General features: G+C 39.4%; 2 protein-coding genes across 6 annotated transcripts in view; one reads left to right on the forward strand and one right to left on the reverse strand.

Moving 5' to 3' along the window:
* The window catches only part of LOC127485928 (disintegrin and metalloproteinase domain-containing protein 32), a 156204-nt gene extending 152582 nt beyond the window's left edge, over positions 1-3622 (reverse strand). Inside the window, exon 1 of the mRNA XM_070069491.1 lies at positions 3335-3622. Within this exon, the coding sequence (XP_069925592.1) occupies positions 3335-3622 (288 nt within the window). The remainder of the gene's footprint in view (positions 1-3334) is intronic.
* Positions 1-15507, forward strand: part of LOC138843046 (disintegrin and metalloproteinase domain-containing protein 32-like) — a 498529-nt gene that overhangs the window by 361953 nt on the left and 121069 nt on the right. The window lies entirely within an intron of this gene.

The following is a 15507-nucleotide window of genomic DNA, read 5'->3' on the forward strand; positions in this document are numbered from 1 at the left end:
TTTGAATAACTTGAGAAGAACTGGGGTTCGTTGTTCTCTAAATGTCTGGTAAAATTCGGCAGTGAAGCCATCTGATGGTCCTGGGCTCTTCTTTTTCGGTAGTGCGTTTATTACTGATTCAATCTCTTCCATGGTTATGGGTCTGTTTAGATTTTCTATATCTTCACGGCTCAGTTTAAGAAGGTTGTATGTGTCCAGGAATCTATCCATTTATTCCAGGTTTCCCAATTTGTTAGCATACATCTCTTTGTAGTGGTTTCTGATGATTTTTTTTATTTCTATTGTGTCTGTTGTTACATTTCCTTTACTATCTTTGATTTTACAGATTTGGGTCTTCTCTCTCCTTTTTTTGGTTAGTTGGGCTAATGGTGTGTTGATTTTGTTTATTTTTTCAAAGAACCAGCTCCTGGTTTTGTTGATCTTTTGTATTTTTTTTTTGTTTCAATTCTGTTTATTTCTTCTCTGATCTTTAGTATTTCTTTCCTCCTTCTGGATTTGGGCTTGATTTGCTGCTGTTTTTCTAAATCTTTGAGGTGCATGGGGAGTTCATTTATTTGGTTCCTTTCCAGCTTCTTGATGTAGGCACCAATTGCTATAAGCTTTCCTCTTAACACTGCTTTTGCTCTGTTCCACAGGTTTTGATAGGTTGTGTTATCATTTTCATTTGCTTCTAGAAATCTTTTGATTTCTCTTTTAATTTCTTCGATGACCCACTGTTCGTTTAGGATTATGTTGTCCATTCTCCATATATTTTCATATGGTGTAGAGATTCTTGGGTTGTTGATTTCAAGTTTCACTGTGCTATGGTCTGAGAAGCTGCATGGTATAGTTTCAATTTTTTTGAATTTGTTGAGGCTCCCTTTATGGCCTAGCATATGGTCAATCCTAGAGAACATTCCATGTACTGGGGAGAATTACGTGAACTCTGTGGCTGTGCGGTGGAAGGTTCTGAAGATATCTATTAGGTCTATTTGGTCTATAGCATCAATTAACTCTGTTGTTTCCTTGTTGAATTTCTGTCTGGTTGATCTGTCCATTGGTGAGAGTGGGGTGTTGAAGTCCCCTGTTACTATTGTATTTGAATCTATATCTCCCTTTAAATCCTTTAGTAATTCTTTCAGGTAGCCAGGTGCCCTGTAATTAGGTGCATATACATTTATAATACTAATGTCTTCCTATTGGATAGATCCTTTAATCATTATATAGTGCCCTTCTCTGTCTCTTTTAATAGTTTTTATGTTAAAGTCTATTTTGCCTGATATCAGGATGGCCACACCAGCTCTTTTTTGATTTCTGTTAGCTTGGAGTATCTTTTTCCATCCTTTCACTTTCAATCTGTGTGCATCTTTGCTGATAAGGTGTGTCTCCTGAAGGCAGCATATAGATGGATTCTATTTCTTGATCCAATCATCTAGTCTATGTCTTTTGGTAGTAGAATTAAGACCATTCACATTCAGTGTGATTACTGTTAAGTACTGTCTTTTCCCATTCATGTTTCCTAAACGAGCTGTTTATGTATTCTGAACTTTGTTTGTAGGTTACTCTACATTCGCATTTTTTTTTTGTAGTGAAGTTCTTGTTTTTGTATTTCTGTGTGCAGCACGTCTTTGAGCAAGTGTTGTAGGGTTGGACGCGTGGATACAAATTCTTTCAGTTTCTGTTTGTCTTGGAAGATCTTTATTTCCCCTTCATTCATAAATGATAGCTTTGCAGGGTATAGTATTCTAGGTTGGCATTGTTTGTCTTTTAAAACTTGAAATATATCATGCCATTGTCTCCTTGCCTGTAGTGTTTGTGATGAGAAGTCTGGGATGAGTCTGATTAACTTACCCCTGAATGTGATTTGTCGTTTTTCTCTGGCACATTTTAGGATTTGTTCTTTGTGTGTCACTGAGCTGAGTGTCGCCACAATGTGTCACAGTGAATTTCTCTTCTGGTCTACCCTGTTCGGAGTCCTGGCTATCTGTTGAATTTGCCTGTTGTTATCCAGCTGCCTTTGTTTGAAATTTTCTGATATTATTTCATTGAAAACACCTTCCAATCCATTCTCTCATTCCACCCCCTCAGGGACTCCTATCATCCAAACATTACACCGTTTGATTGAATCTTGTAAGACTCCGACCATATTTTTTAATTTTTTAATTTCTTCTTCCTGCGTTTGAACTGACTGTATTATTTCTGGAAGTTTGTCTTCGAATTCTGATATTCGGTATTCTATTTCATCTGTTCGATTTCTGAGGGATTCCACGGTGTTTTTTATATGGTCAATTGAGTTTTTCATTTCCAGTATTTCATTCTGGCTTTTCTTTAGGATCTCTAATCCTTGGACTTGTTTTTCGTTCAGCTCTCGACACTGTTTCTCATTATTTCTAAGTAATCTGATTATTAATTTTCTGAATTCTTTTTCTGGCACAGTTTCAAATCCTTCTTCTTCTTCAGCCTCTGTTATGGTTGGTTTAGCCTGCTCCATTGGCGAGTTTATATGTTCTTCTATATTCTTATTGTGGATTTTTGTTTTGTTTTTGGCATTCCGTCTGGGTGGTTTTTCAGGTTGATTTCCCTCTGTTATGGGCTGCTGTGAGTCTGTACCAATATCCAGTGTAAGCAGGATGCTCTGCCTTCTAGAGTTTGTTTGTTTATTTTTTACTTACTTATTTATTTATTTGTTGTAACTTGAGTGGGCTGGTGTCAGGGCTTTGAGGTGCCAATCTCCGCCCCTTGGGGGCTGGTTTCCTTGTTCCTATGTTCGCCCTTACATGTCTGTGCCTGGGGTTTGTTGGTCAGCCACTCTTTTTCACTGCACCTCCTGCGTGAGGAGTGTCAAGTAGCTCCAGACCACCTTTGGACTCCACCCCTGCTGTTTCCTCCTTCGGAGAAGAGGCCAGCCTTCTTTAAGCCCGAATGTAAACAAACAAGATGGCTGCACTCTGCCCGCTGCAGCTCTGATTGTGGGTTGGGCGGCTCCTAAAAACCCTGGTGTTTTTGATCCCTCAGTTCGTCCCTCTGGATTCTGCCCTCTTCCCGCAGGCACTATTCAATTTTTTATTTTTTATTTTTTGGTAACTTGAGTAGACTTGTGTCAGTGCTTTCAGCTGCCCTCCCTTGCTGCCCGCCCCTGTGCAAGGAGTGTCATGTTGCTCCACTCCACCTTTGGGCTCTGCCTCTGAAGGTTAGTGCGGAGGCAGAAGCAGTTCTCCTTTAAGCCCAAATGTAAACAAACAAGATGGCTGCTTCCCACCCTCTGCAGCTCCAATTTGGGGGAAGGGATCCTGGATTGTTTAGTCCCTCAATTAGACCCCCTGAATCGCGCACTCTTTCCGCAGGTGCTACTCACTATGTTCCGTTTTCTATTTCCTCCCCCACTCAGTCGTGCGTGTCTCAGTGTCTGTCCCAGGGTGGGTTGGGAGAGGGGCGGTGGTGGCTGTTGCAGCAGTGCTGGGTGAATGCCCTGTCTCACCTTGGCTTTCAGCGCTGGTGCGTACACACTCCTGCTGGTGTCCTGTGCTTCAGGCATCTGCGTCCTCCTCGCAGGTCCACCCTGTCTCCCCCATTTCGGAAGAGCTTTCCTTTCCCCGAAACTACAAATTCTCACCCCTCCTTGAACCTTCCCTTCCTGGACCATCGGTGTGCTCCCTCCCTATTCTGCCATCTTGGAACTCTCTATGAGATATTCATTCTCATTCTCTCTCTGCCCGCCCCCACCTCTCTCACATAAATAAATCCTTCTTTTTTAAAGATTTTATTTATTTATTTATTTGAGAGGTAGAGTTACAGACAGTGAGAGGGAGAGACAGAGAGAAAGGTCTTCCTTCCATTGGTTCACTCCCCAAATGGCCAAATCGGCTGGAGCTGAGCCAATCTGAAGCCAGGAGCCAGGAGCTTCTTCCTGGTCTTCCCACGTGGGTGCAGGGGCCCAAGGACTTGAGCCATTTTCTACGGCTCTCCCAGGCCATAGAAGAGAGCTATATTGGAAGAGGAGCAGCCAGGACTAGAACCAGCACCCATATGGGATGCTGGCACCACAGGCAGAGAATTAACCCACAGTGCCGTCCCCTAAATAAATCCTTTTTAAAATTGTTTCAGAACTAAATTTTTGAAAAATCAAAAGTGCACATATCACAGAAAGTGTAGTAAGAGAAACTCCAGTACTTTCCAAGTTATTCCAAAGTATGAACTTTGCCAAACTCATTTTCTAAGGCCAGTAATACTTGAAATCAAAACCAAACAAAGACACAATGCAAAATGAAAAAAGGAGCTATAACAATAAATCAAACCCAAAATTAGTAGGGAGAAAGATTAACATAAGAGAATAAACAAAATTGAACCAAAACAAAAAAAAAATCAGTGAATTGAAGAACTGTTTTTTTTTAAAAAATACACAAAACTGATACATCATTGACCCAACTAACCAAAAAAAAGGAGAAGACCCAAATCAATAAAATCAGAGATGAAAAAAGAAATGTACCAACAGATACCGCAGAAATAAGAAGAATCATAAGGAACTACTACAAAGAGCTGTGTGTGAATAAACTGGGAATCTCAGAAGAAATGGGTAGAATCCTGGACACATACAACCTGACAGAAACTGAGCCATGAAGACACAGAAATCCTAAACAGATCAATAACCAAGACAGAGATGGATTCAGTATTAAAGATCCTGCCAACAAAGAAAAGCCCAGAACCAGATGTCTTCACTGCTGAATTCTACCAGACATTTATAGAAGAACTAATTATAATTCTTCTCAAGCTATTCAAAATAATTGAAAGGGAGGGAATCCTCCCAAACTCTTCTATGAAGCCAGCATCACCTTAATTCCTAAACCAGAAAGATTATTACAGAGAAAGAGAACTACAAACCGATATTCCTGATGAACATAGATATAAAAATCCTCAACAAAATACTAGTAAAGCGAATCCAATAAGGCATCAGAAAGTTTTTTTTTTTTAACCAAGTATGATTTACCCCTGGTATGCAGGGATGATTCAACATTGGAAAATCAATAAATGTGATACATCAAATTACCAAAGTGAAGAACAAAAGCCATGTGAGTATTTCAATAGATAGAGATAAATCAATTGATAAAATGCAACATCCTTTCCTGATGAAAACCTTAACCAAACTGGGTATAGAAGGAACATTCCTGAATACAATCAAGGCAATTTATGACAAACTCACAGCCAGCATCCTATTGAAGGGGGAAAATTTGAAGCATTCCCACTAAGATCTAGAACCAGACAAGGATGCCAGTTCTCACCACTGCTATTCAATATATTCCTGGAAGATTTAGCCAGAGCCATTAAAGAAAAAAAAAGAAATCAAAGGGACACAATTTGTAAAGGAGAAAGTCAACTACCCCTATTTGCAGATGACATGATTCTAATATTTAGGGGAACAAAAGACTCCACTAAGAGACTATTGAAACTCATAAAAGGGTTTGATAAAGTGGCAGGATATAAAACTAACACACAAAAACCAATAGCCTTTGAATACACAGAAATGTCATGGCTGAAAAAGACCTTCTAAGATCAATCTTATTCACAATAGCAAAAAAAAAAAAAGCTTGCAATAAATTAACCAAGGAGAACAAATATCTTTACAATGGAAATTATAAAACATTTTTAAAGATATATTTATTTATTTGAAAGGCAGAGTTACACAGAGAGAAAAGGAGAAGCAGAGAGAGAGAGAGGTCTTCCATCTGCTGGCTCACTCCCCAACTGGCCACAACGGCCGGAGCTGGGCAGATCCAAAGCCAGGAGCCTGGAGCTTCCATTGGGTCTTCCATGCGGGTGCAGAGAATCAAGGACTTGGGCCATTTTCTACTGCTTTCCCAGGCCACAGCAGAGAGCTGGGTCATTAAGTGGAGCAGCCAGGGATGGAACCAGTGTGATTGAGGCAATGTCATCCATGCTGTATGACAAAGTCACAGCTGGAGGAGAGGGACTCCACAAAGCAGGAAGCCCGAGACTGAACTGAAGCCATTTTCTGTGTTGTTTTTATTAGGCTCAATAATGATGTAGTCATTGGGTTTGGGTGTGGGAATCATGGATATCAATGTATGCAAAATTGTTGTTTCTTGTAAAAAAAAAAGTGAGTTACAGGAGGTGACTGGAGAAATAAAAGGGGGATCTCCTAAATTTTGTCTAGAGCAAACTATTATTAGGAACATGAGTAATGAAGAGTTTTATAAGAAAATAGAACAGAAAGAGCATGCAGGTGCTTGTTCCCACAGACCCCGCCCTTGCCTTACACAAGAGTGTATGATAAGAATGGTAAGTATATAGTTAATATTACAGCAAGTGCATTGATGTACAAGCACTACCATTCTTACAAAGCGTAGGATGTTATGCCCCTGCTTGGAAATGTAGAACAAAGGGACAAGGAATTCTTACATTAGGCAATAGAACAGATCCTATAAAAAAATATGGCTGTTGGGGGTGTGATTTACCTTTAGAAAAATAAGATATAATCACTAGAACTTTATCTTTACAATTTTAACCTTTTAAAATAAATCAATTAACCTTTAAAACCTTAGACTTGGCCGGCGCTGCGGCTCACTAGGCTAATCCTCCGCCTAGTGGCGCCGGCACACCGGGTTCTAGTCCCGGTTGGGGCACTGGATTCTGTCCCGGTTGCCCCTCTTCCAGGCCAGCCCTCTTTTGTGGCCAGGGAGTGCAGTGGAGGATGGCCCAGGTGCTTGGGCCCTGCACCCCATGGGAGACCAGGAAAAGCACCTGGCTCCTGGCTCCTGCCACCGGATCAGCGCGGTGCGCCGGCCGCGGCAGCCATTGGAGGGTGAACCAACGGCAAAGGAAGACCTTTCTCTCTGTCTCTGTCTCTCTCACTGTCCACTCTGCCTGTCAAAAAAAAAAAAAAACCTTAGACTTTTTGTCTAGCACCTATAAATAAGTTAAGCAAATTTCATATAGCTGACACATCCACTATGAATAGAGAAAAGATTAATAGGAAGGTTACGATGAGCCCATGAAAGGAAAACAAAACAAAACTAGATGAATAGAGAAAGGTTATGCATAGACAATCCCTTGTGATGTGTTCTTTTTCAGAAAGAATAGAGGCTTAGGAGGAAGGAGGCTTAATGAAAAGTATGTATAAAAAGAGTATAAAATAGTAGTCTGCCTGAAGTTGGGACAAAATTGAAAAAACAAGATGAATTTGCTGCCTTGGGAAGTGTGAAAGCTGCTAGTGAACTCTATTCTCCTCTATCAGAAGTAACTGAAATTAATGAAGCCCTTGCAGAAAACCCAAGACTTGTCAAGAAATCTTGTTATGAAGATGGTTGGCTGATCAAGATGACACTGAGTAATCCTTCAGAACTACAAGAACTAACGAGTGAAGAAGCCTATGAGAAATACATAAAATCTACTGAGGAATTAAAGTGGAACCCTTACATGAACTAGTATGGAATAACTTAATCCAGCACAGTTTTCTCTTAAATTAGTGGTGGACAGGACTTAAAATAGCAACTTTTAGCAATCTTGATGGAAGAAATACTACTTTCAACTCTGCTACTGGAAGAAAATATACTGTAACTTTGTAATGATTGCAGATAAACTCAATATGCATCTTTTTCACAATACTTTGTGATTTTTATACTGAGCTCTAGGCACTGGTATTCAAAATACATGAAGTTATCTGGTAAAAACTAGTTTTACAAATAATGTAATTCAAGGATAACATTGTTATCTTAAGCCTTATGTAATACTGTAACTTGCTTATACTCATCCCTGGATTGGGGTCAAAATATGTAATGATCTTTCCATTGGAAGTAACTGGGAATACACAACAGTTTTTGTTAGTTGTACGATGCCAGAGAAAGAACAATACTACCTTAATTTTGCAACATACTGCATTTGCTGGTGCTGTTTTATGCAGTGAAGCAGCAGCTCTACAGCAAAATAAGGAACATAAATAAATTTTCAACTTCCTCAAAAAAAAGAGTATAAAATAAAGCTATGAGAAGGAATGGCAGAATGATGCTTCCCTTGCTACCTAAACCCTGTCTCCTCATCTCCTTTATTCTCCCACCCAAATATCTGAACACAATGTATCAAAGATACCTGAACCACCATGTTTATATCAACACTATACACAATAATCAAAATTTGAAATCAACCAAGGTGTCAATCACCAGATGAAAGGAAAAACAAAATGTGGGCCTGTGCCACGGCTCACTTGGCTAATCCTCCGCCTGCGGCACCAGCACTCTGGGTTCTAGTCCCGGTTAGGGCGCTGGATTTGGTTCCGGTTGCTCCTCTTCCAGGAAGACCTTTCTCTCTGTCTCTGTCTCTCTCTCTCTCTCACTGTCTAACTCTGCCTGTCAAAAAAAAAAGAGTCCTGGTATTTTTAGCCAGAGCCATCAGGCAATGAAAAGAAATAAAAGTGATACAAATAGGGAAGGAAGAAAGAATTAAAACTATCCCTATTTGATGATGACATGATTCTATATATAGGGAACCCAAAAGACTCCATGAAGAGACTATTGGAACTCATAAGAATTTGGTAAAGTAGCAGGATATAAAAACAACACACAAAAATCAGTAGCCTTTGTATGCACAGGACAATGCCATAGCTGAGAAGGAACTTCTAAGATCAATCCCATTCACAATAGCTACAAAATATTTAAATAACTTGGAATAAATTTAATGAAGGATGTCAAATACCTCTATGATGAAACTCACAAAACATTAAAGAAAAACAGAAGACATAAAAATGTGGGAAAATCTTCCATGTTCCTGGGTTAGAACAAACAATATCTTCAAAATGTCCATACCACCAAAAGCAATTTATAGATTCAACGTGATACCAATAATAATACCAACAACATTCTTCTCAGACCTAGAAAAAATTATGCTAAAATTCATATGAAAACACAAGAGACCTCAAATAGCTACAGCAGTCTTAAACAATAAAAACAAAGCTGGAGGTATCACAATACCAGACCTCAAGGCACACTATAGGGCAGTTATAATGAGAACAGTCTGGTACTGGCACAAAAGCAGATTTGTAGGCCAATGGAGCAGAATAGAAATCCCAGAAATAATCCATGCATCTGCAATCAACTTACATTTCACAAAGCAGCAAAAATCAACTCCTCAAGCCAAGACAGTTTCTTTAACAAATTGTGCCTGCAAAACTGAATGTCCTCATGCAGAAGTATGAAACAAGATCCCTACCTCTCATCTTACATAAAAACCCATTCAAAATGGATCAGAGACCTAAATCTATGATGTGATTTTATCAAATTACTTGAGAACATTGGCAAAATCCTATAAGACATTGGCATAGGGAACGCTTTCTTTGAAGAGACCCTAGAAGCAAAAGCAATCAAAGCCAAAGTTAAACAAGTGGAATCACATCACATTGAAAAGATTCTGCACTGCAAAAGAAACATTCAGCAAAGTGAAGAGGTAAGCAACAGAATGGGAGAAAATATTTGCAAACAGTGCAGCTGAAAAAGGATTAACTTCCAGAATCTATAAAGAGCTCAAGAAATTCAACAACAAAACAAATAATCCAATTAAGAAATGGGCAAAGGAACTGAACAGAAATTTTTCAAGAGAGGAAATTCAAGTGGACAACAGACACATGAAAAAATGCTCAGGATCCCTAGCCTTCAAGGAAATGCAAATCAAAACCACAGTGAGGTTTCACCTCACTCCTCCCCACCCCATTAAAATGGCTCACATACAGATCAACAAACAAAAAATGCTGGTGAGGATGTGCGGAGAAGAGTACCTATATCCACTGTTGGTGGAAATGTAAAGTGGTACAGCCACTGTGGAAGACAGTATGCAGCTATCTGAGAAAGCTGAATATAGGCCTATCATATGACCCAACCATCCCACTCCTGGGAATTTATCTAAAGGAAATGAAATCATATGAAAGTGTTATCTGTAGCCCCATGTTCATTTCATCACAGTTTACAATAGCTAAGATATGGAACCAACCCAGATGTCCATCAACTGAAGCCTGGAATAAGAAATTTTACTCCAACACAGAAGTAAAAATAATGAACTCCTGTCATTTGCAACAAAATGTATTCATCTGGAGACCATTATACTTAGTAAAATAAGCTAGTCACAAAAAGACAAATGCCATATGGTCTTTCTGATCTGTGGCACCTAATACAGTTCTTAAAACATAATCCATAGGAGTGAAATTAGTACTTTGGCCGGCGCCGCGGCTCACTAGGCTAATCCTCCGCCTAGCGGCGCCGGCACACCGGGTTCTAGTCCCGGTCGGGGCGCCGGATTCTGTCCCGGTTGCCCCTCTTCCAGGCCAGCCCTCTTTTGTGGCCAGGGAGTGCAGTGGAGGATGGCCCAGGTGCTTGGGCCCTGCACCCCATGGGAGACCAGGAAAAGCACCTGGCTCCTGGCTCCTGCCACCGGATCAGCGCGGTGCACCGGCCGCGGCAGCCATTGGAGGGTGAACCAACGGCAAAGGAAGACTTTTCTCTCTGTCTCTGTCTCTCTCACTGTCCACTCTGCCTGTCAAAAAAAAAAAAAAAAAAAAAAAAGAAATCCTTATTGGACAAGATTGAAAATCTCTCTCGTGAAAATGAAATTTTAAGGAAGAATCAAAATGAAACTCAGAAACTAGTAGAACAGGAAAGTGTAATAGTCAAGAGAAATCAAAATGAAATGAAGAGCTCAATAGATCAAATGACAAACACATTAGAAAGCCTTAAAAACAGAATGGGTGAAGCAGAAGAGAGAATATCGGACTTAGAAGATAGAGCACGGGAAAACATACAGTCAAACCAAAGAAAAGAAGAGGAAATTAGAAATCTAAAAAATATTGTTGGGAATCTACAGGATACTATTAAAAAAACCAACATTTGAGTTCTAGGAGTTCCTGAAGGCATGGAGAGAGAGAAAGGATTAGAAGGCCTTTTTAGTGAGATACTAGCAGAGAACTTTCCAGGTTTGGAGAAGGACAGAGACATCCTAGTACAGGAAGCTCATAGAACCCCCAGTAAACATGACCAAAAGAGATCCTCACCACGACACGTGGTAATTAAACTTACCACAGTGAAACATAAAGAAAAGATCCTAAAATGGGCAAGAGAGAAACGTCAGATTACTCTCAGAGGATCTCCAATCAGACTCACAGCAGACTTCTCATCAGAAACACTACAAGCCAGGAGGGAATGGCGAGACATAGCACAGGTGCTAAGAGAGAAAAATTGCCAGCCCAGAATATTATATCCTGCCAAGCTCTCATTTGTGAATGAAGGTGAAATAAAGACCTTTCATAGCAAACAGAAATTGAAAGACTTTGTGGCCACTCGTCCGGCCCTGCAAAAGATACTTAAAGATGTGCTACACTCAGAAACACAGAAACACGGCCATCAATATGAAAGAAGGGAAAGGAAGAACACCTACCAGTAAAAGAGCATGGGAAGCTCAAAGCATATACTAGAAAATATCTCCGGGAAAATGGCAGGGCAAAGTCACTACGTATCAATAGTCACATTGAACATTAATGGTCTGAATTCTTCAGTTAAAAGACACCGTTTGGCTGACTGGCTCAAAGAACACAACCCAACTATTTGTTGCCTACAAGAAACACATCTCTCTAACAAAGAGGCATGCAGACTGAAAGTGAAAGGTTGGAAAAAGGTATTCCATGCCAACAAAAACTAAACGAAATAGCAGGTGTAGCCATATTAATATCAGACAAAATAAACTTTAATACAAAAACTGTTAAGAGAGACAAAGAGGGACACTATATAATGATTAAGGGTTCAATTCAACAGGTAGATGTAACTATTATAAATGTATATGCACCTAATTACAGGGCACCGGTCTATTTAAAAGATATGTTAAGGGACTTAAAGGGAGATTTAGATTCCAATACAATAGTACTGGGGGACTTCAATACTCCACTCTCAGAAATAGACAGATCATCCAGACAGAAGATCAACAAGGAAACAGCAGATTTAATCGACACTATTGCCCTAATGGATCTAACAGATATCTACAGAACTTTCAACCCTACATCTACAGACTTCACATTCTTCTCAGCATTGCATGGAACCTTCTCTAGGATTGATCACATACTAGGCCATAAAGCAAGTCTCAGCAAATTTAAAAGAATTAGAATCATACCATGCAGCTTCTCAGACCACAGTGGGATGAAGCTGGATATTAGCAACTCAGGAAACCCCAGAAAGTATGCAAACACATGGAGACTGAACAACATGCTCCTGAACGAACACTGGGTCATTCAAGAAATCAAAAGAGAAATCAAAAACTTTCTGGAAGTAAATGGAGACAACAACACAACATATCAAAACTTATGGGATACAGCAAAAGCAGTATTGAGAGGCAAATTTATAGCAAAAGATGCCTATATCAAGAAATTGGAAAGGTACCAAATAAATGAGCTTTCAACGCATCTCAAGGACCTAGAAAAACTGCAGCAAACCAAACCCAAATCTAGTAGGAGAAGAGAAATAATTAAAACCAGAGAAGAAATTAACAGGATTGAATCCAAAAAAACACTACAAAAAATCAGCCAAGCGAGAAGCTGGTTTTTTGAAAAAATAAACAAAATTGACACCCCATTGGCCCAACTAACTAAAAAAAGAAAAGAAAAGACCCAAATCAATAAAATCAGAGATGAAAAAGGAAACGTAACAACAGACACCACAGAAATAAAAAGAATCATCAGAAATTACTACAAGGACCTGTATACCAGCAAACAGGAAAACCTTTCAGAAATGGATAGATTCCTGGACACATGCAATCTACCAAAATTGAACCATGAAGACATAGAAAACCTAAATAGACCCATAACTGAAACAGAAATTGAAACAGTAATTAAGGCCCTCCTAACAAAGAAAAGCCCAGGACCAGATGGATTCACTGCTGAATTCTACCAGACATTTAAAGAAGAACTAGTCCCATTTCTTCTCAAACTATTCAGAACAATCGAAAAAGAGGGAATCCTCCCAAATTCTTTCTATGAAGCCAGCATCACCTTAATCCCTAAGCCAGAGAAAGATGCAGCACTGAAAGAAAATTACAGACCAATATCCCTGATGAACATAGATGCAAAAATCCTCAATAAAATTCTGGCCAATAGAGTACAACAACACATCAGAAAGATCATCCACCCAGACCAAGTGGGATTCAACCCTGGTATGCAGGGATGGTTCAACATTTGCAAATCAATCAATGTGATTCACCACATTAACAGACTGCAAAAGAAAAACCATATGATTATCTCAATTGATGCAGAGAAAGCATTCGATAAAATTCAACACCCTTTCATGATGAGAACTCTAAGCAAATTGGGTATAGAAGGAACATTCCTCAATATAATCAAAGCAATTTATAAAAAACCCACAGCCAGCATCCTATTGAATGGGGAAAAGTTGGAAGCGTTTCCACTGAGATATGGCACCAGGCAGGGATGCCCACTCTCACCACTGCTATTTAACATAGTTCTGGAAGTTTTATCCAGAGCCATCAGACAAGAAAAAGAAATCAAAGGAATACAAATCGAGAAGGAAGAAGTCAAACTATCCCTCTTTGCAGAAGATATGATTCTGTACTTAGAGGATCCAAAGAACTCTACTAAGAGACTATTGGAACTCATAGAGGAGTTTGGCAAAGTGGCAGGATATAAAATCAATGCACAAAAATCAACAGCCATTGTATATACAAGCAATGCCATGACTGAGAAAGAACTGCTAAGATCAATCTCATTCACAATAGCTAAAAAAACAATCAAATACCTTGCAATAAACTTAACCAGGACGTTAAAGATCTCTACGATGAGAATTACAAAATCTTAAAGAAAATAGAAGAAGATACCAAGAAATGGAAAAATCTTCCATGCTCATGGATTGGAAGAATCAACATCATCAAAATGTCCATTCTCCCAAAAGCAATTTATAGATTCAATGTAATCTCAATCAAGATACCAAAGACATTCTTCTCAGATCTAGAAAAATCTGATGCTGAAATTCATATGGAGGCAGAAGAGACCTCGAATAGCTAAAGCAATCTTGTACAACAAAAACAAAGCCGGAGGCATCACAATACCAGATTTCAGGACATACTACAGGGAAGTTGTAATCAAAACAGCATGGTACTGGTACAGAAACAGATGGATAGACCAATGGAACAGAATAGAAACACCAGAAATCAACCCAAACATCTACAGCCAACTTATATTTGACCAAGGATCTAAAACCAATTCCTGGAGAAAGGACAGTCTATTCAATAAATGGTGCTGGGAAAACTGGATTTCCATGTGCAGAAGCATGAAGCAAGACCCCTACCATACACCTTACACAAAAATCCACTCAACATGGATTAAAGACCTAAATCTACGACCTAACACCATTAAGTTATTAGAGAACATTGGAGAAACCCTTCAAGATATTGGCACAGGCAAAGAATTTCTGGAAAAGACCCAGGAGGCACAGGGAGTCAAAGCCAAAATCAACTATTGGGATTGCATCAAATTGAGAAGTTTCTGTACTGCAAAAGAAACAGTCAGGAGAGTGAAGAGACAACCGACAGAATGGGAAAAAATATTTGCAAACTATGCAACAGATAAAGGGTTAATAACCAGAATCTACAAAGAGATCAAGAAACTCCACAAAAACAAAACCAACAACCCACTGAAGAAATGGGCCAAGGACCTCAATAGACATTTTTCAAAAGAGGAAATCCAAATGGCCAACAGGCACATGAAAAAATGTTCAAGGTTGCTAGCAATCAGGGAAAGGCAAATCAAAACCACAATGAGGTTTCACCTCACCCCGGTGAGAATGGCTCACATACAGAAATCTACCAACAACAGATGCTGGCGAGGATGTGGGGAAAAAGGGACACTAACCCACTGTTGGTGGGAATGCAAACTGGTCAAGCCACTATGGAAGTCAGTCTGGAGATTCCTCAGAAACCTGAAGATAACCCTACCATTCTACCCATCCATCCCACTCCTTGGAATTTACCCAAAGGAGTTTAAATTGACAAACAAAAAAGCCTTCTGCACCCTAATGTTTATTGCAGCACAATTCACAATAGCCAAGACCTGGAACCAACCTAAATGCCCATCAGCGGTAGACTGGATAAAGAAATTATGGGATATGTATTCTTTAGAATACTATACCGCAGTAAGAAACAACGAAATCCAGTCATTTGCAACAAAATGGAGGAATCTGGAACACATCATGCTGAGTGAAGTAAGCCAGTCCCAAAGGGACAAATACCATATGTTCTCCCTGATCGGTGACAACTGACTGAACACCAAAAAGGAAACCTCCTGAAGTGAAATGGACACTATGAGAAACGGTGACTTGATCAGCATAGCCCTGACTGTTAATGAACAACTTAATACATTATCCCTCTTAGTAGTTTTTTTGTCTGTTCTAATTAATATGACTGGTTTAATTCTTTAATTATCACACAGTTATTCTTAAGTGTTGAAAATTAACTGAAAAGTGATCCCTGTTAAACATAAGA

The sequence above is a fragment of the Oryctolagus cuniculus genome, chromosome 2 (assembly GCF_964237555.1).
Source record: "Oryctolagus cuniculus chromosome 2, mOryCun1.1, whole genome shotgun sequence".
Taxonomy (NCBI): Eukaryota; Metazoa; Chordata; class Mammalia; order Lagomorpha; family Leporidae; genus Oryctolagus; species Oryctolagus cuniculus.